At 40.2% G+C, this 26,916-nt stretch overlaps 1 protein-coding gene across 1 annotated transcript in view; it reads right to left on the reverse strand.

The window, feature by feature from the left end:
- The window catches only part of ADCY10 (adenylate cyclase 10), a 96,048-nt gene extending 82,329 nt beyond the window's left edge, over nt 1–13,719 (reverse strand). Inside the window, exons 1-7 of the mRNA XM_068538359.1 lie at nt 13,569–13,719; nt 12,776–12,880; nt 11,500–11,538; nt 11,156–11,299; nt 8,059–8,264; nt 5,903–5,999; nt 2,326–2,414 (exon numbers count right to left, since the gene is read on the reverse strand). Of these exons, the coding sequence (XP_068394460.1) occupies nt 2,326–2,414; nt 5,903–5,999; nt 8,059–8,264; nt 11,156–11,299; nt 11,500–11,538; nt 12,776–12,880; nt 13,569–13,719 (831 nt within the window). The remainder of the gene's footprint in view (nt 1–2,325; nt 2,415–5,902; nt 6,000–8,058; nt 8,265–11,155; nt 11,300–11,499; nt 11,539–12,775; nt 12,881–13,568) is intronic.
- Nucleotides 13,720–26,916: the final 13,197 nt, after the last annotated feature.

A 26,916-nucleotide genomic window follows, 5' to 3' on the forward strand; every position in this document is an offset into this window, starting at 1 on the left:
CTGTTCTTGAAGTGCAGGGACAGGCCTTGGTAAAGCTGTAAAAGGTTTCTCTTTTGCCTCCTTTCAGCCCCCTTAGCTGTTATATCTTCAGCTGGTGTTCGTCATTCCTACCCACAATTTTCACAGTGACTCACAGAGTCTTACATATCCCATTCCTGTAGACCTTGCTCTCAGCTGGTAGCAGCTGAAGAAGCATAATGTGTTATATCTCTTAGAGGGAGGGAGGGGAAGAGGGGGTGGCTCTCTTGAGCTTCAAAAACCTTGAAGAGTCGAACAATTGCAGGCACTAAAGGCAGTGTTTCTAAATTGAGCAGAATGTGGAGGGGTGCATTCTGATAGCTCTTCAACCCACACTGTGAAGGCAGCTGCCCACTGATCAGGCTTGTCCTACAAAGATTTCCTCTAGGGCACAACTGCATTTTGATGGGATTAAGAATTAAAACAGACTAGAGCGTTAACCAAGATGGCGGACTAGAAGGATGCGCTCTCACTCCCTCTTGCGAGAGCACCAGAATCACAACTGGCTGCTGGACAATCACTGACAGGAAGACCCTGGACTTCACCAAGGAGGATACCCCACGCCCAAGGACAGAGGAGAAGCCACAGTGAGACGTGAGAATGCTGTAACCGCTACCTGAATGAAGCGTTGCCATCAAAGTTGAGTTCAGCATGTGCTTGCTGAGCACCTGCTCTGTGCTGTGAGAAAAGACTAATGGAGCCTTGCACTTAGGACATGTACATATCTGGATGAAATCAGAGCTCTGAAAAGCATCTGGCCTACCACAATGTCCCATCTCTTATACTGATTACCCTTAAACCTCTGGTCCAAGGGACGGAGCCATTACATGATGGTGATAAAACAAATCGCTAGAACTTACAGAGCACGGTTGCCAGTTACCAAGCCAGATCTGTTTTTTGTCTCATTTTTAAAAAAAAATTAGTGACCGTATCAGCCTCCCAGTTATCAGGTTTAAAACCACAGCCAGGGACTTCCCTGGTGGCGCAGTGGTTAAGAATCCGCCTGCCAATGCAGGGGACATGGGTTCGAGCCCTCTGGGAAGATCCCACATGCCATGGAGCAACTAAGCCCGTGCACCATAACTACCAAGCCCACGTGCTGCAACTACTGAAGCCCGCTCACCTAGAGCCTGTGCTCCACAACAAGAGAAGCCACCGCAATGAGAAGCCCTCGCATGACAACAAAGAATAGCCCCTGCTCGCCGCAACTAGAGAAGAACCGCACGCAGCAACGAAGACCCAACACAGCCAAAAATAAATAAATTACTTAATAAATAAATAAATAAATAAAACCACAAAAAAAAAAAAAGAATTAAAACAGCCATATATTAGAGGCAGTGTATAGCCTGTGCAAAAAATGTAGGGTTCAGAGAGAACAGCGTTCAAATCCTAGCCACATTTCCTACTTTACAACCTCAGGAAAGTTCATGGTATCCTTCTGGGTCTCAGTTTTCTCACCTATAAGGGATAAAGATATCTGCTAAGGATTGTGAAGAATAAATATATGAAAGGGTAGAGGGACTTCCCTGGTGGTGCAGTGGATAGGACTCTGAGCTCCCAGCTCAGGGGGCCTGGGTTCAATCCCTGGTCAGGGAATTAGATCCCATGTGCATGCTGCAACTAAGAGTTCGCATGCCACAACTAAGCAGCCTGCCTGCCACAACTAAGACCCGGTGCAACCAAAAAAATAAATAGTTTTAAAAAAAAAGGTGAACCAGTTGGCTATAAATGTAGTTCAAATATATGTAGGCTATTAAAAAAAAAAGAAAGAAAGAAAGAGTAGAGTATCTGGCATATGATGAGTGCTCAGAAACAGTTATAACTTGCACAGATTAATGCATTTGAGAGAACCTAGATCTAAGCAAATGCAAAGGGAAAACTTTGGGGGCTGGAGGTAGTTCTGAGAGTTCTAATTATCTGTATTAACTTTCAAAGCTTAAGATCCAATTCAAGTGACTTAAGAGAAACAGTATCATTCACTTGATGTCTTTCTGCTATGTGGCCTATAGAAAGGGTAACCATATGTTCTTATATACTTGGGACAGTTTCAGTTTGCCCAGTTGTGTAAGGCAACACAGTCCTAGTTTACGCCTGTTGTCACAGTGTAATTATGAATAATGCCCCTTTAACTCTTAAAAGTATCCTGATGTGAACAATAAACTTTTCGGTCACCTAGACATGGAGAATGTCAGCCCCACCTCTTTTTACTTCAATGAAACATTTTACAAGCTACTGATTTCCTTGATCTTAACAGCTGTCCAAGATCCCTGACACCCCAAAAGCCAATAAATTAAAACTTGAAAATACCTGTTTCAATATGCTTTCCATCACATACTTTTGTAGGGACAACTCCAGTTCAGGATCGGACTCCAGCATGCAAGCAAGCCTCAGGAGGTCTAAGAGGGCAGAAGGAGGGGCAGGCTCAGAAAGGGAAGCTTGGCTCTGCAGTGCTAGAGAGAGGCACCTCCCAGTCCCCATTCCCTTGGGCAGTGGTCTTCACTGTTCAGTCAGGACACTCTGGGCTACCTAGTGGCCAAACAGGGGCAAGGGAAATCCAATGAGAAGTTCTCAGAAGTTGCGGGTTTCCCAAAATTCAGTGGTGTGTAGCTCAAAACCCTGTTCTAATTGTCATCACTCTTCAGAACTTAAGGAGACTTTCACCTCCATACTTGAGCTAAAAGTCTTGCCACAGGTGATGGGAATGGAGAGATGAGGGAATGCCAATGGAGGACAATGGTGACAGAATGTAGGGGATGACAGAGTTGAAAGAGCAGCACAAATAAGATTCAGGACACTGGCTTCTGATCTCAGGTTTGATACCAACTGTGTGACTCTGGACAAGTCACTTCACTGCCTTGGTTGACTCCTACTTCCTTGTCCAGGGAAAAAAAGCACTGGGGTTTCATTATCTCTATGGTTCTCGTTACTATAATGGTTGATAGTTCCATACTCTAAAATAGACTGATAGTAGGTGGTAAGAATGAGCTTGAAGAAATCAAAAAATGAGGGAGAAAGAAAGGATGATAGGCTTTTAGCAGGGAATAAAATAATGATAATGTGAAAAAAAATAGTTGAAAAAGATCAATGGAGTCTGAAAGGGATACAAATTAAGAAGAAAATTTAATTTTAAAGTCTTTATGGAATATATTCAAAACCTAGTATATTTAAAACACCATGCTAGGCACTGTGTGGGGGAAAAAAAGTCATTAGGAAACTTGGACTTTTTCCTGGAGGCACTGACTTATGGACATTCAAGTATAATATTTTTAGAAAATTTAAATAGAAAAAAGGCCAAATGGGCTAAAAGATTATAAAGACCAGAGAGATTCAGAGGAGGCAGGGGTCTAGACAAACTGGTTTAATCTGAAAAGGGTTCGAAGGAGAACTAGGAATTTTACTCAATCTTGAATGACTTATAGCTTTTTACTAGGAGGATTGAGGAGGGCATTCCTAGCAGAGGAAACCAAGTTGGTTAAAGTCAAGAATGAGCACAGTATGTTACTCTAGCCTGGCTGGAGCCCCATGTGAATATTGGAGATTAACAAGAAATGACACTAAATAGACTGTGGAAAAAGGCAAAGAGCTCAGGAAGAGAGCAGGAGTTGTAAAGGTCTAGACCATTACGGTGGCAATGGTTATGGAGACAAAACTTATAAAGAATTTGGCTGGTTTTTGTTTCTGGTACCTGAGAGTAACTTCTAAATCTTTGGGATTTCCCAGTTAATAGGACTGTCTCTGTTATTCACTGTGGGCCCTTTGGACCACACCTGAATTTATGCTAATGAGATGATTCAGGATAGGGGTCTATCTGGAAAGACCAAGCATGTGATAAGAGGGTTGGGGCTTTGAGCCAGGTGATTAGAGCCTGACCTCCAGGACTTCTGAGGAGGGAATGGTGACTGGAGATTTAGTTCAATTGCAAGGCCAATGATTCAATCAACATGCCTACTTAATTAAACACCAATAAAATCTCTGAACCCCCAAAAGCTTGGGTGAGCTTCCCTGGTTGGTAATCATACCTTGATGTGCAGGGAGAGTGATGTGTCCTGAGGATACAGAAGCTTCATGTTTGGGACTCTCCCAGACCTCACCCAATGTGTCTAGAGATAAATACAACACTGGTCTTCATTTGTATCCTTTACAATAAAGCCATAATTGTAAGCATAGCACTTTCCTGAGTTCTGTGAGTTATAGTGAATATTGAACTATAGTGAATTATTTATTGAACCTGAGAGCATTTTGGGAACCCTTGGATCTGTAGCCAACTGGTCAGAAGTGCAGGTGGCCTGGTGATCTCAGAGCTTGCAGCTGGTGTCTGAAATAAGGAGAGTCTTATGGAGGACTCCACCTATCTATGCTAACTCCAGGTACTTAGCACCAGAATTGCATTGCAGTATTGCAGTGACCAAAATAAGGCCAGAAGAAGCTCTTTATTGAAGGCATCATTAAGATCTAGGAGTTGGGATGGGATACAACTCAAGGAGTGTCACCAGACTTTCTCCATCTTTGGAACTTTTGGGTTCTTGGCCTTTCCTGGTCAATTTTCCTACAGTTCCCCTCAGTGTCCCTCCCACTCCATTACCTACTGCAGTTTTGTAAAATTACAGTCTACTATTTGTGATGCTCAAAATATTCAAGACCTACACATAAATGATGAGAAAGAAAAATGATTCAAAGATGTTTCTGAAGTTTCTAGTTCGGATGAAGAAACGGTTTGTAGGGAAAGATAAGTAGCATAGAATTTAGACAATGTTGAAATAAATTTCTAGGCCCAAGATGGAGCTGTTCCCTGCCCAGGGTGCCATGTCAGCAAACCAAGACTTAGATAACATTTGTTTCCCTGTAAATGCTCCTCTTAACCAGAAATGCAATAATCTAGTCAGCCAATCCCCAAATGCCAAGCCAACCCTGGGCCTTCTCATTCCAAACAAGACTAACTATATGACCCCAGCCAATCAGATATTTTTTATTTGTCTCTTCCTTTATTCTTTATCCTATAAAAGCTTCTTGCCCTCCGCACCATTTTGCAGAAGACTGTCTACTTCATGAAGTGTTAAAGTTTGTTTTGTATCACCTAAATTGTCCTGCTTTCCTCACCCTAGTCCCAGCCCTGTGGAGTCATGGGGAAATCCAGCATAGATGAATGGTTCCACAAAAGGTGGGTAGAGAAGACCAGACAGTCAAGGACAGATCCCTGAAATCATCAACATTTAAGGAATAGAAAGGGCACTGAAAATGGATAGTTTGAGGGGTAAAAGCAAAACTAAGAAAGAATATTCTTGAAAGCAAGGAAAGAGGAGAAGGTAGTATCCAGAAAAAGAGAGTAATCTAAAGCCAAGCACCCAGTATGAGGCCTGAAGAGAGGTCAGCTGGTTTGGTAAGTTGATGGTTATTAGTGGCCTTGACATAAACAGTCTCAGTAGACAGGAGGAATGGACAGAAGCTAGATGGCAGGGGCTCAAGACTGACAAGTAGGTGAACACATGCCCCCTCACCTCCGAGGTGCATGTAATCAATGCTTATTAGGTGAATAAATAAATGAGAGGATAGAAGAAGAGGCAGAGACATATAGATTACTATTCTGAGAAGTTTGGTGGTGAAGGTTAGAAGGGAAAAGTAGGGTTCATAGAAGTTTTATTTTTTTCTTTTATCATGGAAAAGACTTGCAAATGTTTGGACAATGAGAGAAGGAGTCATTGCCAAGGGAGAGGTAGAGGACCTGAGGAAGGTTGTGGGGAATGGGAAGGAGGTCCCTTTTGTGTGCTGCTGGGACTGGGAGCTGTACTGAGGAGGCCAATTACTTGTAATGGAGCCCCTGGCATTGGTATAAGACCCTACTGACCAATTGTAGAGGCAAGGGCTTTTGTCTATAGAGGGTACTTACTTTTGTGGTCACTAGAAGGATAATAATCCATGAAAGCCATACACTTTGTGAAAAATTCGTCAAAGTTAAAAGAAGGGGGTGGTTTTAAGAAATTAACCTAAATTGAAAAAAAAAAAAGAGAGAGAGAGAAGTTTTTGGTTATTCTGAGGGATGTCTGGTCCTTTGAATGTAATTTCTCAACAGAAAGGGCAGGGTGTATGCTTTTGAATATCCAGGACATGATAAACAGAGACAGGCATACTTAAACAATGAAGAGATTTATCTGCATGTGACTACATTAAAAATATCTCTGATTGGCCATTAAAATCTCAATCTTTGGTATACACACAGAGGGCCATTCCAAGGGGCTGACCTATATACTTTTCCAGTCTTAGAACTTTCTTCTTCTTTTTCTTATTCTTTTATAATATTTTAATTCAAATAAAGCCTGGTTAAACCGTACATCATTTCTTTCTTACAAGCGTAAGAAGACAAAGGGTGCTAATGCCCCAAAAAGGTATCAGGAACAGCACCAGTAATAAGATTCATATCAAGATCATGAACCCCAAGATATGATACATGGAGAATGGCACAACCTCATTTCTGTGACATTCTTGCCCCCCCAAATGGATAACCTTAGTCCAATAATGAGAAACTATCAGGCAAAACCAGACAGAGGGACATACACTAAAATAACTGATTAATGCTCTTCTTACATGTCAAGGTCATAAAAGACAAGGAAAAACTAAAAAACTGTTTTAGAGATTGCAGGAGGCTAAGTAAAAATAACAAAATGTGGTGTGAGATCACGGATAGAATCCTGGAACACTCCACCGAGGACTTCAGTGGGAAAACAGGTGAAATCCAAATAAGGCCTTTAATTAGTGAGTAGTATTGCACCGATGTTAATTTTCAGGTTTTGACTATTGCACTCTGGTTATGAAGAATGCTAACATTGGGAAAGCTGGGTAAGGGATATAGGGAAACACTCGTATTATTTTTGAACTTTCTTGTGAGTCTAAAATTAATTTAAAAATTAAAAACAATTTTTAAAGGTATAAGGAATGATTGAAGAGGATGGGGAATGGGGGGCATTGCTATCAGCCAGCTAGGTCATGCAGCTGGGATGTGTATTACTGGGAGAGTGAGTGGGGGAGGGCTGTGAGGGTTGTAGACTGAGGCTTACCTAGTACATTGTGTGTTGGGGGGTGAGGGGGCTCTCACCTTTGCCTGCAATTCCATGTGTTCACTATCTTTTCTTTCCGTCTGCCAAGCAGTCTCATTCCTGGGTCATCTAGCAGTACAGCTGTGCCCCCTTTCTCTAATTGGCTATATCCCAAGAACAGTTCTGCTTATAGTTGGTCTTCAACTTAACTACAGTGCTTTCTACTAGGCAGGGCCACAGGAAAAGTCTCTTCCTTCACTAATCTTTGCTGCCCCTGCTCACTTCCAATCCTCACCCTCGGTGATTCCTCACCCTGAGTTAGGAGAGTGTTGAGTAGAGAACCTGAAGGCCAATGGCAGCCATCAAAACTACAACCCTCTGCTCCTAGGGAATAGCCAGGAGACTCTTCCTTTCATTAAGCAAGGGCACTAGTCCCCCCAAAGGCCTCCATACCCAAATTTCACATCCTTAGTTACCACGGAGAAGCCTGATCATTTCCTCTTGAACTCACCAGCCTTGGTTCCTCCCAGAGGAGGTGTTCTGGACCAATACTTTATTTATTTATTTATTTGGCTGTGTTGGGTCCTCGTTGCTACGCACAGGCTTTCCTCTAGTTGCAGGGAGCGGGGGCTACTCTTCATTGTGGTGCGCGGGCTTCTCATTGAGGTGGCTTCTCTTGTTGCAGAGCACGGGCTCTAGGCGCCTGGGCTTCAGTAGTTGTGGCATGCAGGCTCAGTAGTTGTGGCTCACGGGCTTAGTTGCTCTGTGGCATGTGGGATCTTCCTGGACAAGGGCTCGAACCCGTGTCCCCTGCATTGGCAGGTGGATTCTTAACCCCTGTGCGACCAGGGAAGTCCCTGGACCAATAATTTTTAATCTAACCCAGATTGACCCCATCCGAGTCTCCAGCCCGGAAGCTTCATGGAACCAGTGGTTTCCCAGTGGCTTTTCTGACAGGAGGCCCCTGGCACAGACTGGCAGAACTTTCTGCAAGTGACAGGATCACACCTACCTTAACTGCTCTCTGATCTGGAATCCTCTCAATTTCTATCATGCTCCGGTCACAGAGCTGCCAGCAGTTTGGCGATAGAATGACATCATTCATCTGCGCCATGTTCTGCGCCAGGCGCACGTCATCCACCGCCTGACCAATCACCAGAAAGTAGTTTCGAGTTTCATCTCCAAAGACCAGCATGGTGATGTGGCCGGCAGCCAGGCCTGGCAAGAAGGCAAGCAATGGATTTGCATGAGAAGTTCTGGCTTAGTCCCCCGCAGCATGGGTTCTTGGACAAATCAGAATCTTGAGCATCCCAGAGCAAAATCTAGTTTCTAAAATTTTACATGGAAATCAGAGCAGTCTATTCTGGGTCTGGCCCTTCCCAAACTCCTTTTCTCCCAAAGCTAGCAAGTTACCTACTTGTTTTCACCTTTCTATGACATTTAGCTCTCTAGATGGCCCTGTCAGTCCCAAAAGTTATTTTATCTTTTCTTCAATTTATTTATACTTTGACTTATTTACACTTCTTATTTATACAGAGGACAGTTTTAATGATTTCTGTTTGGGAACAACTTGCATTTTATCAGAGATTGAGGCTCTAGCTGAAAATAAGCACTTAGGGTGAAATTTCAGGCAACAGCCAGAGAAGAAAAGGTAGGGGAAAGGAACAGGCATCTTGACCATCAGGTTCTATCCCAAGAATGTGTCCTCCAGTTGTTTTCAAGTTGGGAGCTGAAGGTTTTGGTACCAAAGCAACAGAAGAGAGACTTGTAAAATATGACATGTATACGAAATGTATGTATACATGAACTATAAGTGATACACAGTTCTTTTAAATGACTATAATTAACATAATCATAATTTGTTTTTTATCTTTGCTCTCGGCCATGCTGATTTGTCAAGGCTGATTTCCCCTGATATATACATATGGTTTGTTTTCCCTCTGAAACATACTGACGCTTAGGCTCATTAAAAGAAAAGTTACTGCAATAGAAATAAAAACAAAAATAAACAAATGGGACCTAATCAAACTTACAAGCTTTTGCAAAGCAAAGGAAACCATAAAAACAAACAAACAAACAAAAAGCAGAAAAGACAACCTACCGAATGGGAGAAAATATTTGCAAATGATGTGACAGACTAGGGCTTAATCTCCAAAATATACAAACGGCTCATACAACTCAACAACAAAAAAACAAACAACCCAATCGAAAAATGGGGAGAAGACCTTAAGAGACATTTCTCCAAAGAAGACATACAGATGGCCAGTAGGCACATGAAAAGAAGCTCAACATCACTAATTATTAGAAAAATGCAAATCAAAACTACAATGAGGTACCACCTCACACCAGTCAGAATGGCCATCATTAATAAGTCCAGAAATAACAAATGCTGGAGAGGGTGTGGAGAAAAGGGAACTCCTACACTGTTGGTGGGAATGTAAGTTGGTTCAGCCACTATGGAAAACACTGTGGAGGTTCCTCAGAAAACTAAAAATAGAATTACCATATGACCCAGCAATCCCACTCCTGGGCATATACCTGGACAAAACAATAATTCAAAAAGATACATGCACCCCTATATTCATAGCAGCACGATTCACAATAGCCAAAACATGGAAACAACCTAAATGCCCATCGACAGACGAATGGATAAAGAAGATGTGGTACATATATACAATGGAATACTACTCAGCCATAAAAAAGAACAAAATAATGCCATTTGCAGCAACATGGATGCAACTAGAGATTATCGTACTAGTGAAGTAAGTCAGAAAGAGAAAGACAATTACCATATGATATCACTTATATGTGGAATCTAAAATATGGCACAAATGAACCTATCTACAAAACAGAAACAGACTCATAGACATAGAGAACAGACTTGTGGTTACCAAGGGAAGGACTGGGAGTTTGGGATTAGCAGATGTAAACTATTATATATAGGATGGATAAACAACAAGGTCCTACTGTATAGCACAGGGAACTATATTGAATATCCTGTGACAAACCATAATGGAAAAGCATATAAAAAAAAGAATGTCTGTATGTGTATAAGTGATTCACTTTGCTGTACAGCAGAGACTGGCACAGCATTGTAAATTAACTATACTTCAATTTAAAAAATTTAAAAATAAATGAAATTAAATTAAAAAAAAAAAGAAGGAAAGGTACTGGAACCATTTCACTTCTCTAACAGCCAATCAGCATCCACATGAAGGGTCCCCATCATTTCCAAGAAGGATAATATGTCAAAACTCTCTAGGTGTTACCTTGGGAAAATAAGATTCAGTATTATAACAACTTTGATTATTTTTTCAACAGAAGACTTAACTAATTTGGAAATTCTGAATAACATAAAGAAAACTGAGAAACAGTTAATTGGATAACCTCTGATCTTCTCATCATCTCTGATACTCGAGAATTACAAAGTTTACAAAGCTTAGTTAGGCAGAAGCTAACACCCACAGCAGCAGCTGTAACTCATCCTTTACACCTCTCAGAATCTCATTCCCCACCTGTGAAAGAGATCCTTTGATGCCTGTACCTCAGGACTGTGGTGAAGCGGAAATGACATAGTGTAATGTCTGCACCACAACTGTAAATATGTGTGATTGTTATTGTACGTGTGAATTTAAGAAGCCCTCTATTAAGTGGAGCTGTGTCGCAGGTTGAACTTTTAAGCTTTTCTTGCACATGATTCTCATGACGTGGGGGAGGACCAGTCTTAAGACATTGCTGAATCTATGTAATCACAAGCTGCTCCCTGTTGAGCTTAATGATACATATTGTTGACAGAAGCAAGACCTAATCACAATAACAGCAATAGTAATGATAAAGACTATTTTGTGGAGTGGTGACTATGTGCCGGGTACTATACTAACCACTTAAATTTACTTTTTTGTAAGAGTCTATGAGGTAGATATTAGTTCTCTTAACTGGTAAGTGAGGGAACCAAAATTCACATTCTGGTTAACCTAATCCAAAGTTCAAGACAAGATGGTGGACCTGAGTCACAATGTTCTACTGTTTTCTCTTTAGAGGGGAGATGCCTCAGGAGTCAGGACCTATATCCAAATTGCTATAGCATCTCTTCTTTCTCAAGAGCTTACCTATCTTGACTCGGACATCCAGGCCTTCTTCAGACTCCTGGGTCTCAAACAATCCATGAATCTCCAGGCTACATTTAATTACCACCGTGATGATGTTTTTCAGTTGCCTCCGCTCCACCTTCCACAGGGCTAGCAGCGCATCACCTTGAAGAGGAAGACACACCAGAGGTCCTGCCCTGCCCTGGGGGTCAGTCTATTTTGTATGAAATCTGTACAGAATTACGCTTCAAACATCTCTCCACCCGGTCTGCTGGCCACTGCTTTCTCTGAGATGCCTCGTTTGTCAGAGCACAGGCCCCTCGGCATTCCTTTCTTACCCCTGCTATGTCGGTAAGCCCCCATACCTGCAAATTTTAAGATGTCTCCTCCAAAAATCAACACTTCTGAGAAAAAAAAAAGAGAAGGTAAAATCAAACTCTGGCTTCTTTCTTTCTTTTAAATTATGTAAGTTTCAGGTGTACAGCATAATTTTGATTTCTTAAAGCTAATAAAACGAATCTACTCCTCAATAGTGGGATAGAAATTAGGTCAAGAGAAGAGCAATTCAGAGAATAGGTTTATACTAAAGGTGTCATCTCAGACAAGGCATTTAAATCCATTTAAGTCTGTTTCCTCAACTGCAGAATGAGAACAGTGAACTAGATTATGTACCTGCTCTGTTTTTGTGAATGGGAAAAGATAGGAACGAAGACGGTGGGATTGCTGAGGAGGCTTAAGGACAGCTACCCTACTCCCATGGTAATGGGACGTTCTTCACTGATCTATGTATGTTATGAGCAGGGGCTTGAGTGAGCGTGGGTGAGTACATGAGTGACAGGACTCCATAAGAACTGAAAATCAGAAAAAACCCACAACTATGGTCAACTTGGGTTTTGTTTATTACCAATTTGCATTTTGTTTATTTAGGCTTTCTGACATAAATGGACATTTTTCCTCTTATTTCTGCATCGTCACAAATTTGTTGAGCACCGTTGCGCTGAGTGTAATGCGAAAAGGAATTAGATACAGTTTCTGCTTTTAAAGACAACCAAATTTTATCTAGTGGGTGATATTAAGATATTACTAGGGAACTCAGAGCCTGATAATAGACTAGACCTAAGGTTTACCTTCATAGAATAAATCCTTTTCTTCATGAATAGTTCGAATTAATAATGCAAACAAGTTGGTAGGCAGAGGTTGAAAAGGAGACCAAAGTTTCAGTCAGCTGGGAGTACTTCAGAATCCATTATTAGGACACAAATTACTGACAAGTTGATTATAAATCACTCATCTATTCATAGCCTATTCTCTTAATGACTGTGTTTGAGTTATACTGATGCTAGCTTTTTAGAGTTATTGAATATAACTAAAAGAATTACTACTACAGTTCTTTTAAAAGTAGTCTCTAATTTAGTTTTGTAACTAATGCAAAACTAATCCCTCAAATAGTCTGTGCTAGTGAGGTTTGACGGCATTCCTTCATTTGTACTGTATTATATTTCAAAAAGACTGGTTTCATACACATTTCATGGGGACAGTGAAGAATGCTAAGCAACAGTACTTTATCAGGTTATAACCACCAAATACAGAAAAACAATGAATTGAAATATGCTTAAGCCAGAAACCTCTGGGGACACTTACTCTCCACTATTGCACTTATATAGTAGTTGAGGATCTCCACCAATTGCTCAGCCCCTCTGTCCATGTACATGGCTGTGCTGAACTTCTCAGTCATTGCAGTAAAACCTGTAACAAATGTGCAGCTAGTTTCCTTGGGTGCTGGGAGGAACCAAACAGAGTCAGGAGAAGAGGACCACACTGGTGAGCAGTGGGTCTCAGCTTTTAAGAACTGGCAGGGTTTCTCTTAAGTGATCTATGTGGCTGGTCAAGTGTCAGATATTGGGCCTTCTCTATTTATTATTTTAGGGGTCAGGGAAAGGCACCAGATAACTCTTGCCTCCTAATTTCTCAACTTGTACAGGGATGACTGCAGTTTCTTTAACTGGATATAGAACTTCCATTTCATGGTAATGAAAACTCATAAAATTCAAAGACTTCTAAAGAGGTGGCAAGTTTCCTGTTAAGCTGTAAACAACATCTGGAGAGGCCATTTCCTGAGGTCAATTTTGCCTGGGATGCTGTGGGGTGTGGGGGGTTGAGTCAGTTGGGACAGGGCCACTGGAGCCTGAAGTTCCAGGCCTGGGACGTGGACACCTTAAAGATTTGCCCATTACTGGACATGCTGGGTAAAGGAAGAAGAAAGGGAGGCAGGTCCACAGGTTATCCCTCTTCCCTCCAGTTTTCTCAGTAGGAATATTTGCAGTAACAGCACAAAAAACTCGAAAATGCTCCCTCTGCTCTGCAGTCAAGCTCTGCACGTGATTCCGATTCAAGCCTGTTGTTCCCCCACATTAAACATCCCTTTTGCGCTTGCCTGAAATATCAACAAACATCAAGACTCCGTCAAAATAATCCACAGAAGGTCGCTCTGGAGAGAAATCTCCATAGACAATGAGGTCCGGTAAATGAGCTGCTATTTTGACGATGGCCCGATCCTGTGATTCATGTTCTCTTCGAGTGTTCATGTTAAGGCAGATGTTCAGGACTGTATGGTCACCGCAGACAGTCCCCAGATAGACCTTCTGGAAAGCAAAGCTGAGAATGGAGGCAATCTGACTTACATTCATTCACTCACTTTCCTATTTCTTTCTTCCCTTTTGCTTTGTCTAACCTGTGGACTGCTTATTTAAGTGGTTGAGGTGATAATGGCTGAGTTGTTGACCATGCATTTGCGTGAAGGGGTGAGCCCTCAGGGTGCAAGTGCTGTGGTAGAGGGGCCAGTAGCACTAATCCCTCCGTCCAGGCCCCTTTTCCTTCTGTCCACATGTCCCCCCTTTCCCTCCCCCTCCCTTTTGGTCTCTCATCTTTTCTCTCTCCTTTTTGAAAATTAAAAGAGAAAGTGTAGATATGAGTTTATGTTTGTGAATATTTATATAAAGGTGAGTAGCAAAGTGGAGTGTTATATATAAGAAAGAGATTAAGTGTTTTAAGGTATAGGCGTAAAGAAATAGAGGGAAAGAATTAAAAGGTGTGTGTGTGTGTAAGACTTTAAACTGTTAAGTGGGAGGAAATATTGAAATTTTAATGTGTTACCCAGTTAGATTTGAGAAAACTAGGATTTCCTAAGGCGTTCATTTAGCTGCTGGGGCTGATGAAATGATCATGCCTGAATGTTGTAAAAATCATGATCTACCACCCTGAACAGGAATAGCATAGCATACCCAGTATTTTCAGAGCAATTCAAGTTCTTGGAATAAGTGATACAGATACTAAGTGAATAAAAAAAAAAAAAAAAAAAAAAGGAGGAACTGATACTCACCAACATGGAGGACCTGGTTAGTAATTTCAACCAAACATAGGTCATGTTGGGGTACATAAGAGTATTAGAAGGAAAAAGTGAGTTAACATATATCTTAGACTTCAGGAAAGCATTTTTTTTTTTTAAATCAGGGAAAACATAAGTATATTAGTATATTTAACAAACAAACAAAAAAAACCTTAAAATGGATAGAAACCTCTAAAAATGGGTACTAAATATTAAGTATTAGATAATCCTGAAAAGGAAAAACCTTGGTAAATGCAAATGTTAAGAAGTGAACAAAAGGTAGAAGGAGAAGCATATAACTAAGGTTTAAAAAAAAAAAAAAGAGTATCATTAAAACACAGCATATGCTAGGAACAGTCAATAGATGACAAATACATCAAATAAAATATTTCAGAGAGTGAATTTGATAAATGCTATATGAATTTATCAAAGAAGGGTGTGAAAAAAAAAAAAAGAAGGGTGTGAGAATGCCCAGAATGAGCTGAGACTTAGTAAAAATGATGAAGAAAACCCAGAGGGACTTTTAGGTTTTATTGAAAGCAAGGTAATTAATAAAAAAGGAATAAGGACAAAGCTTAACCATGTACTACACAGCTCTTCTTTTGTTTCTGTCTTCTCCACTATGCAGAATTGAAAATATAACAAATATTGACAAGAAAGAGTTGAAGTCCAAGATAAGAAAGCAGTGATAAAACACCAGTCATTTAAATTCAAGTAGCCATTCCCAGATAACCTATATCCACTGAAATATATGGAAAGAATTGACAGATGTAATGTCAGTAATCTCAAAGAATAATGGAGAATGAGAGAGAGGCTGGAAAACTAGAGACGGGTACATTCTCTTCTGAATTTCAAAAGATGAGCCTACATGTGGATTCCAGAAAACACCATCTGGTAAACGTGATGTATCAGTCAGTATAAGCTAGGTTTTGCTTCATTAACAAAAAAATCCAAAAATCTCAATGGCTTGAAATAGCCAATGCTTATTTCTTATTCATTTCCTGCTGGTGCTACATGTCCATTGTAGGTTGTCTGAGGCCCTACTCTATCGTTGCCTTCACTTTGGGACACAGGCTGGGACATTTTGGTTGTGGAGACAGTGGGAAAAGAGGATTTGATTGCAGATTCTTTCTTAAAGTGTTTTCCTAGAAGTGATATATTTCACTTCCACTCAAATGACATTGGCCAAAGCAAGTTATGCAACATATCTAATTTCACCTAAGTGGGAAACTGCAATCCTACCATGTGTGCAGTGAGAGTGAGAGCTGGGATATTTGTGAGTTATCATACTTGATAATATGTGAGCACTTAATCAGTAACAGGTGATTAAAAGGAGTCAAAAGGGATTCAGAGCTGAGAACAAACTAGCCTTATTTCCTTTTTAGATTCTCAAAATCAAGAGAATGCTGTCGACAAAGTATATCTTGACTTTAACAAGGCATTTGGCCAAATTTCTGACATCTTTGTGGGTAACATACAAAATTATAGGAGTGATGAAAATATAGCTGGTTAACAATTCGACCTAAAGGATATTGATTTGTGTTCTAGTGTCCATTCAGAGGGAGCCTCCATGAGTGTGCTAGAGGACTCAGATAAAGATATAATTGGAAGGAGAGCTAATGTACTGAATGATAGAATCAGGATCTTAAAATATTTTAATTGACTGAAATAACAATGAAGTTTTGGAAGAATAAATGCACATAAGTGCCGTGCTTAGAATTTTAACAAAATCAAATGCATAAGCATGTGGTGTAAAAGACTAGATTTACTGCAAATCCAATGTTACCTTTTAAAAAACTTACTTATTGAAGCATAAGATATGCACAGAAAAATGCAAAATTCCTAAGTGGATAGCTTGATGAATTATTATAAAGTGAACAAATCCACGTTCTCTACTCATATCAAGAAAGAACAGGACTTTCCCGGTGGCGGGTTGAGAGTCCGCCTGCCAATGCAGGGGACATGGGTTGGAGCCCTGGTCTGGGAGGATCCCACATGCTGTGGAGCAACCGGGCCCATGCGCCACAGCTGCTGAGCCTGCGCTCTGGAGCCTGTGGGTCACAACTGCTGAGCCCATGTGTCACGACTGCTGAGGCCCGCGCGGCTGGAGCCTGTGCTCCGCAACGGCGGAGGCAGCCGCGGTGAGAGGCCTGCACACTGCGGCGAAGAGTGACCCCTGCTCACCACAGCTGGAGAGGGCCTGCACACAGCAGCGAAGACCCAACGCAGCCAAAATTAGTTAATTAATTAATTAATTAATTCAAAAAACAAATAAGGAACATGACCAGCACTAGAGAAGCCTGTTTCATGCCATCTTCCGCTCATTCCCCCCACATCTCCCCAAAGGTGACCTATCTCCTGATTTCTAGCACCATAGATCATTTTTACCTTATTTTTTAACTTTATATAAATGGAATCATATATACTTTCTTATTTTTTCTCAATTGTTTGTGATGTTTATCCATGTTGTTGTGTGTATATCAGTACTCATTTATTTTCAGTACTGTATGGTATTGCTTGATTATACACAAATTATTTATCCCTTCTACTACTGACCTATGGGTTGTTTCCAGTTTTACGCTATTAGAAATAATGCTGCTAAGAACATCCTTGTACATGTGTTTTGGTAAACGCATGTATGCATTTCACTTGGGCATATACCTAGGAGTGGAATTGCTGGGTCAATTTACACCCCACAAGCAAGATGTGAGAGGTCAGAAGCTCCATATCCCAGCTAACATTTGCTATTGTCAGTCTTTTAAAATTTTGGTCATCTTGGTAGGTGAGTGGTGATATCTGTGGTTTTGTTTCCCTGGTGGTACTAATGAAATTAAGCACCTTTTCATATGTTTATTGGCCATTTGGATGTAATGCAAATCTTAAAGTAGTAAGCAGTGTTCATATCTGATTCGGAGTATTGGGTTTAGTTCTGCCCACTTTATTTGAAGTTCATGGACTATGGAATGTGAGGAATGATGGGAGAGATTGGAAACGTTGTCAGATGATGACATTTGGGTGAAAATGGTCATTGTCTTCTGGTATTTAAACTGAACTGTGAAAGTTGTGGAGTAACCAGGAGATACATGTGCAAAGTCTAATGCAGACCCCTGAATTTAACAAAAGAATTCCCCTACTTTCTCCCTCAGGTAGGGATTGGATTTGGCTAAGCAAGAATAAACTTCATGGGAGGGCTGAAGAGGGAAAGGAAAGCTGGTGTTCTTTTTCCTCAGCGGAGGGAGCTACTCTATCAAAGAATAGGTGACCTTAAATAGTATAAGTTCTGTAGGAATGGATGCTCTGAACAGCCTTCCACAGATGGGCTGAGCGGCCAAGAGCAGTTAGGACTGAGCAGAACTGAGCAGGGTGTAGCTCTATTCCTCCCTCTCCTACCCCTCTTCGTTGACTATCTCAACTTTGTTCTCTTTTGCTATCACTTGAAAGAGTGTCAGATTTAGCAAATAACAATATAGGACATCCAGTTAAATTTGAATTTTAAATAAACAGTGAATAATTTTTTAATATAAATATATCTCTAATATTGCATTTTATTTAGCAACCCTACTACCAGCCCCTTCAATCTTGGCAATACCCCATACTCCTCACATGCACAGTACGGAATGTTTTGCTTTAGTCTTAAAACTCACACTAAAACGGGTTAGATTGATTGATTGATTGATTCAAAAGGATCAAGTGGGATCAATGGCTGGCAATCCCTGGGAGGCAAATTTAAACAATGTAAGGATGAACACTGGACCTGGGTAGTCTTAGGAAATATTGGCTTTCTTTGTGAGAGACTGCATGTCCATCTGCCTTCAAGGTTGTAGAGGTGAATCTCCTCTTTAGTGGAAAGATGAATTAGATGATTGCTAAGATTCCATTTTTATTGAAGTATAGTTGATTTACAATGTTTCAGGTGATTAAATAAGGTGATTTGAAGATTTAGACAGATTTTTCTAAGTTTACGATTACTAGGTAAGGAAAGTAGATGCATTTGGAGATTAAGATGACAAATACAGAAGGGAAACTAGAATAACAAAATTATTTGTTCATGGGCTGAAGAGGCAAAGACATCTAAGATGAACACCTGAGCTTTTCTCATGAACACCCATAAGAACACAATTGAAATTTTCTCCTATAAAAGACTTAGTTTTCTGCTTTAAGTTCTGCAACATCAGAAAATGATTAGTGATATGGCACATACCACATTGTAATAATAATTTATTAAGACCTTTTTTCAATAATCTTTTTAAAATTAATTATTTATTTATTTTTGGCTGCGTTGGGTCTCCGTTGCTGTTCACGGGCTTTTTCTAGTTGCGGCGAGCGGTGGCTACTCTTTGTGGCGGTGCATGGGCTTCTCATTGTGGTGGTTTCTTTTGTTGCGGAGCACAGGCTCTAGGCGCACGGGCTTCAGTAGTTGTGACACGCAGGCTCAGTAGTTGTGGCGCACAGGCTTAGTTGGTCTGTGGCATGTGGGATCCTCCTGGACCAGGGCTTGAACCCATGTCCCCTGCTTTGGCAAGCGGATTCTTAACCACTGCACCACCAGGGAAGCCCTATTAAGACCTTTTTAATGTAAAGCATTTTACAGAGGTTGCCTCATTTAATCCTCAAAACAGCACTGTGAAGTAGGCCTCATCCCCATTTTATAGATACAGAAAATAAAGCTCAGATGAATTTGCCTTAGGTCACATAGCTGGAAAGCAAGCCCAAGTCTGTGGAATTTCGAAGTCCATATTCTTTCTACTATACCATGGTATACCCCATTTGTATATGTTTTATGACACTTTGGGGATGTTTATGACCTAGAGAAAATATGTATTTAATTTTAGAGCACTTTCAAAGCATGTTGATGGTACCCTCATCAAATATTTGGCCAATACAATCACAATCAAGAATAGAGCTTGAACAGAGAGCGGACACTCAGAAAGCATGAAAGCATCTAGGAATGAGGGTATCTGACAGAGTGAAAGAGCAAGGCCCCAAAGATATACCAACACAGATTTTCCTGAATGAAGGAGAGTGTGTGTCCAGTTTTATTCTGCTTAAAGAGAACTCAGCAGTACCCCCAAAGGCAAATGAAACTAAAGATCAATCAATTATATCCATTATTGTTTCTCTAAACATCTTTTCTAGAAACTTCTAATAGATTTCAGTTTTCATCCCATTTTTCATCAATATGTAAAGTCAGGTTTTACAAGAATCCAAAGGAGATACTCTAAACATAAAGGGATAATGTTATCTGTCACGAAAGCTTGCCAGACCACTCTAGCCAAGGCAATTTTTCCTCTGAGCTATTAGGGCACTTAGTGTTTGTAAACTTAAGTGCTTTATTATCTATTTAAAAATCCTTGATTACCTATTGATCTGTTTATGGCTTCTCTGAATTCAGGCTTCTCTGAATTGAAGCTTCTCTGTGTTAGAGATCACGTTCTACATATATGTTCGTTTCCTCCATAGTATCTTTCTAGAGCCCCTTCACATGGTAGGCATTTGCTATTTGATGACTGATAAGAAGGATATTATGTGAGAAGATGAGTAGACAGTAAGCTAAAAAAATAGAGCATCTAGGATAAATAGGATGAGGTAACATTGAAACCTTTAAGCTTCTAACCTCACTTAAATGACTGACACAGATATATACAAGGTGGACCTCCATTCCTAGCCCAAGGCCTTCCCACTTTCCTTAAGCTCCCAAACCTGTCTTCTTCCCCAAGGGTTGCCCTCATCTTTAGCTCTGCAACCATTCTTTCTACTCAGACTCCTACTGCCACATACCTCTTCTTTCTTCAAGGCTGAGGAAAAGTCAGAGCCTAGATTAGGGCCTAGATCTTTCAGGAGTGCAGAAAACAGGAAAGGGGCCTGGATGACATTATTCAGAAGACAGCAGAAGTGCCATGTCTGTCTATAGCTGACACATAAAATGACAGTTTTGTCTAAAAACCGTTTTCCTGGCCACAACCTCATCAGAAGCTCATTGTTTCATGGGCACTGACTATGCTTCTGATTGGCTGGCACTGCTCTCCCCTCCCCCACCAGCCCCAGTGGCCTGTTGCTCACGCAAGGACTGTTTCAGGTTCTCTAGACTGGATATCTGGGGCAAGGGTCAGGGAGACTGATATGACCCCAGAGTAGTTTTCACAACTCTTTCCCTATGTGGTGGGTGGTTGAAATTAGGCAATAGTTGGTAGGTGATTATCGTAAAGACAAGTATCTCCTGAGTAAACACCCAATTTTGGTCAATAATGATTGTGACTTTTACCAGGACTATGACATTTACGTTACAATACTTCTCTTCAGAGGTTTTTGTGAGGTAAAATTTTGACCTGTCCTTTCTGACTGGTCAAGCCCATACTTCAATTCAAATTCACCCCACAGATAACTTGCAATACAATGTGGCACTGGATTTGAGTTTCTTCATCCCATGGACACTGGCAAAATGTGTTTTAAGAGGGCGGCATCTTTTCTAACAGCTTAAGTCAATTTTGATTTTCTAGCTGTTCTTATGTATATCACAATGACAATTAATATTTAGTGACACATTTGTAAAACCTGAATTGTAAAAAGTTGAGCTGAAAAACAAGCAAACATTTTCAAACAAAGCCCAGCCTTATAATTAAGTTTACTGTGTATTTCAAAATGTTGAAAAACACAGTTTTCTTAAGGGAGGAGAAAAAGAAGCTCATTTAATTATGTTTGCTGAGTGAATTTTCTGGCTTTGTGGAAACCGGTCTTAACATAGTTACAGTCATACCTCATATAATTAAACAGACTCCTTAGGGAGAAAGCCAGTCTTAATAAATACAAGTACTTTCTATCTCTGTTTCATTGTATAAACAAGCTCCAGTAGAAACTGTTTTGTTTTACAGAGAGGAATCTAGGCTTTGAGGTCAATCCTTGTTTTGATTCAACCTTTCACCATCATTATAACAACTTAAAAAAACAATCTGTTTACTATGGAGAAAAAACATTATTGATGTACTTTGGATCAATGTTTTTTTTTGAAATGAATGCCAAACCACAAAACAGATTAGGTTAAGAATTTATCTCTTACTGAGCCTCTCCACCCCACCTCTGGCCCACCACCCCAAAGCAGCTTGTTTTCTGCTTTAACCTGTGAAAGCCTCAAGAATTCCAACAGTTAGGACCTCAGAAGGTGTGCAAATAGGTTAACACATTATATGCTTTGGGCAGCTAAATTAAAACTCCTTTGTTTAAGAAAGTATTTTTGGGTCTGTCTTCAATTAATAAGCTTCCCGAGGAGATTGGTTCAAGATGGCGGAGTAGAAGGATGTGCACTCCCTCCCTCTTGCGAGAGCAATGGAATCACAACTAACTGCTGAACAAACATCGACAGAAAGACACTGGAACTCACCAGAAAAGATACCCCACATCCAAAGACAAAGGAGAAGCTGCAATGAGACAGTAGGAGGGGCGCAATCACAATAAAATCAAACAAGACAAGGATATCCACTCTTGCCACTATTATTCAACATAGTTTTGGAAGCCCTAGCCACGGCAATCAGAGAAGAAAAAGAAATAAAAGGAATACAAGTTGGAAAAGAAGTAAAACTGTCACTGTTGGCAGATGACATGTTACTATACATAGATAATCCTAAAGATGACACCAGAAAACTACTAGAGCTAAACAATGAATTTGGCAAAGTTGCAGGATACAAAATTAATGCACAGAAATCTCTTGCATTCCTATACACCAACAATGAAAGATGAGAAAGAGAAATTAAGGAAACAATCCCATTCACCACTGCAACAAAAAGAATAAAATACCTAGGAATAAACCTACCTAAGGAGGTAAAAAAACCATGTACTCAGAAAACTATAAGACATTGATGAAAGAAATCAAAGATGACACAAACAGATGGAGAGATATACCATGTTCTTGGATGGGAAGAATCAATATTGTGAAAATGACTATATTACCCAAAGCAATCTACAGATTCAATGCAATCCCTATCAAATTACCAATGGCATTTTTTACAGAACTAGAACCAAAAAAATCTTAAAATTTGTATGGAGACACAAAAGACCCCGAATAGCCAAAGCAATCTTGAAGGAAAAAAATGGAGCTGGAGGAATCAGACTCCCTCACCTCAGATTATACTATAAAGCTACAGTAATCAAGACAATATGGTACTCGTACAAAAACAGAAATATAGATCAAAGGAACAGGATAGAAAGCCCAGAGATAAACCCACGCACCTATGGTCAACTAAACTATGACAAAGGAGGCAAGGATATACAATGGAGAAAAGACAGTCTCTTCAATAAGTGGTGCTGGGAAAACTGGACAGCTATATGGAAAAGAATGAAATTAGAACACTACCTCACACCATACACAAAAATAAATTCCAAATCAATTAAAGACCTAAATGTAAGACTGGACACTATAAAGCTCTTAGAGGAAAATATAGGAAGAACACTCTTTGACATAAATCACAGCGAGATCTTTTTTGATCCACCTCCTAGAGTAATGGAAATAAAAACAAAATTAAACAAATGGGACCTAATGAAACTTCAAAGCTTTTGCACAGCAAAGGAAACCATAAACAAGATGAAAAGACAACCCTCAGAATGGGAGAAAATATTTGCAAACGAATCAATGGACAAAGGATTAACCTCCAAAATATATAAACAGCTCATGCAGCTGAATATTTAAAAAAAACAAACAACCCAAGCAAAAAATGGGCAGGGGGCTTCCCTGGTGGCGCAGTGGTTGAGAATCTGCCTGCCAATGCAGGGGACATGGGTTCGAGCCCTGGTCTGGGAAGATTCCACATGCCACGGAGCAACTAGGCCCGTGAGCCACAACTACTGAGCCTGCGCGTCTGGAGCCTGTGCTCCTCAACAAGAGATGCCGCGATAGTGAGAGGCCCGTGCACCGTGATGAAGAGTGGCCCCCGCTTGCCGCAACTAGAGAAAGCCCTCGCACAGAAACGAAGACCCAACACAGCCATAAATAAATAAATAAATAAAATTAAAAAAAAAAATGGGCAGAAGACCTAAATAGACATTTCTCCAAAGGAGACATACAGATGGCGAAGAGGCACATGAAAAGCTGCTCAACATCACTAATTATTAGAGAAATGCAAATCAAAACTACAATGAGGTATCACCTCACACCAGTTAGAATGGGCATCATCAGAAAATCTACAAGCAACAAATGCTGGAGAGGGTGTGGAGAAAAGGGAACTCCCTTGCACTGTTGGTGGGAATGTAAATTGATACAGCCACTATGGAGAACAGTATGGAGGTTCCTTAAAAAACTAAAAATAGAATTACCATGTGACCCAGCAATCCCACTACTGGGCATATACCCAGAGAAAACCATAATTCAAAAAGACACATGCACCCCAATGGCCATTGCAGCACTATTTACACTACCCAGTCATGAAGCAACCTAAATGCCCATCGACAGATAAATGGATAAAGAAGATGTGGTACATATATACAAGGGAATATTACTCACCCATAAAAAGGAACGAAATTGGGTCATTTGTAGAGACATGGATGGACCTAGAGACTGTCATACAGAGTGAAATAAGTCAGAAAGAGAAATACAAATATCGTATATTAATGCATACACGTGGAATCTAGAAAAATGGTACAGATGAACTGGTTTGCAAGGCAGAAATAGAGACACAGATGTAGAGGACAAATGTATGGACACCAAGGGGGGAAAGGGGGGGGAGGGATGAATTGGGAGATTGGGATTGACATATATGCACTAATATGTATAAAATAGATAACTAATAAGAACTTGCTGTGTAAAGAAAAATAAAATTCAAAAAAAAATAACTTCCCATTTTCTGAAATTTTCTATGTTTTATTTAACACCCATCATGCACCAGGCACTGTGTTAAAACATTACCTCGATTATCTTGACGACAATCCTATGAAGTAAGTACTATTATTTTCCCCATTTTACTCTTGAAAATACTAAAGCTCAGAAACAAACATTAACAAGGTCTCACAGTTAATATGTGGCAGAGTTGGGTTGAAACACAGGCCTATCAGACCTGGCCTTGAGAAAATGTACCTAATGAAGCGATCAATAAGGGTTTGTTAGAAAATTTTGATATAGAATTAAACTCAACTAGACCGACTGAGTGATTTTTACCACTGTGAAAGCTTCTTTTTTTTTTTTTTTTTTTTTTTAAATTAATTAATTAATTTATTTTTGGCTGTGTTGGGTCTTCGTTTCTGTGCGAGGGCTCTCTCCAGTTGCGGCAAGTGGGGGCCGCTCTTCATCGCGGTGCGCGGGCCTCTCACCATCGCGGCCTCTCCTGCTGCGGAGCACAGGCTCCAGACGCGCAGGCTCAGCAGTTGTGGCTCACGGGCCCAGTTGCTCCGCGGCATGTGGGATCTTCCCAGACCAGGGCTCGAACCCGTTTGCCCTGCATTGGCAGGCAGACTCTCAACCACTGCGCCACCAGGGAAGCCCGAAAGCTTCTTTTATGAAGTTTAGTAGCTACATTGATAGTAAGGACTTCTGGTATACAGTCGCTTCTTTCTTTTTGAGAGTAGTTATGAAACTGATCACTGGCAGTGAGAGTTTTCAATTGGATACATATTAGAATCTTTAATTTTTAAGATTTAATAGTGGGATGGATGAAAGTTTTTGGGCAGAAAGGAAGCATGAGACAGTCTGTCGACGGAGCTTCTGAGAATCAAAAGAATTGTCTGTGATTGCATCTAAATGCTACAATTAATTTGAGTGACAAGTGGGGCTTAGGAGAACCCATATAGGAAAGAGCAGGTTTTAATGAAAAGGAGGTGAAATACCAATTCAACACATTTTCATAAACTTTTTTGTATCTGTGCCCTATTTCATAGTATGTTTTTCTTAAATGCTTAATCCTAGAAAATACGTACACATATGTGCATTCACATGCCAAACAAATTTAACAGTGTGGCTTGAAAAGAAAAAGCGGTAATAATTTGACGCTTCAGGACCTCTTCACTTTTGCCTGTGTCAAATTTTCTAATCCTCTCTCTTCTAAGATGGACAGTGCTTTAATCAACTATACTCCAATATAAAATAAAAAGTTTAAAAAAACCCCAAAAAACTAGACCATGGCAGAAGTGATGGGATATAACTTATGAGATTAGGTTATAAAAAGACTGCAGCTTCTGTCTTAAGAACTCTCTCTCATCCTCTCTCCCTCTCGGATATTTTCACTCTGGGGAAAGCGGCCCTTTTGCTGAAGAACTGATGTCTCTGGCCAAGAGCCAGAGAGGATGTGAGACTGGGCAATATCCATGTGAGAGAGCTCGGAGGCAGATCTCCCCCGAGGTGAGCCTGAGGTGACTGCATCCTGTGATACCCTGAGCCAGAGACATTCATCTGAGCTGCTCCAGGATTCTTGACCCACAGAAACTATGAGATAATAAACATTTGTGGTTTTCAGTTAAAATCACTATAATTTTATTGGTCAAAAAAAACAAAATAAAGATGGACAATGCTGAAGGGTTAAAAGATAAAGTGCAAGGTTTTCAATTGCTAATGGCCAAATTTTGATTATAGTATATTATTACTCAAAAAGTTCTTTTTGTCACTTGCTTCTTCAAATTTAGAAATAACTAGCTTTGCTGATTCCTCTGACTACAGTTCTAACCAGGATTGGTTTTACTAGGATTTTCAGAAGAAAGGTCAGTACTCCAAATGGGAATTCAAATCAAATATGAATCCTCATAACGGGGACAAAGGTCACACACATTTACAGAAAGCTGACTTATGTCCCAGGGTCCCAGGCACTCTGCTGGACACTTTCTTTTCTTTTCTTTTTTTTTTTTCACACACACACACTGTATTTTATTGGACACTTTCTTAACTTGCCCAAAGTCAGAGATTATAAGTCACACAGCTGGGATTCAAATTCAGGTCTGCCTGACTCTAGAGCTTTTCTGCCACATCACATCAGTTATTGAATATATTTCAAAAATTTACAAATCCTTTGTTACTCTGTAGCTGTAAAAGACTTTCATACGATATACAAAAAATCATATTCTTCACAAGATTCTTCATTTCAAGTTAAAATGTTTTAAAACAGTTTGAGGTGTCATGTTGCTGGCCATTCCACAACCCATTTCCAACTCTCTTTAGCTCTATTTCCTTTCACTTTTAGCTACTTCATCACCCTTCACTGTACACAGATTATTGAACCTTCCGACTGTCTTTTTTTTTTTTTTTTTTTCCCGACTGTCTTTTGACTCACTGGAATATGTGTGCTCTTATACGCACACACTTTGGTTGACTAGAACAGAAGGAGGCCAGTGGTATGTATGAGCAGTATGATTTATTATGGACAAATAGTAAAAAAAAAATGTTACTAATATCCATAGATAAATTCCTTAAGTAATATGTAAAGAGACAATA

This window comes from Eschrichtius robustus, chromosome 3 (assembly GCF_028021215.1).
Source record: "Eschrichtius robustus isolate mEscRob2 chromosome 3, mEscRob2.pri, whole genome shotgun sequence".
NCBI lineage: Eukaryota > Metazoa > Chordata > Mammalia > Artiodactyla > Eschrichtiidae > Eschrichtius > Eschrichtius robustus.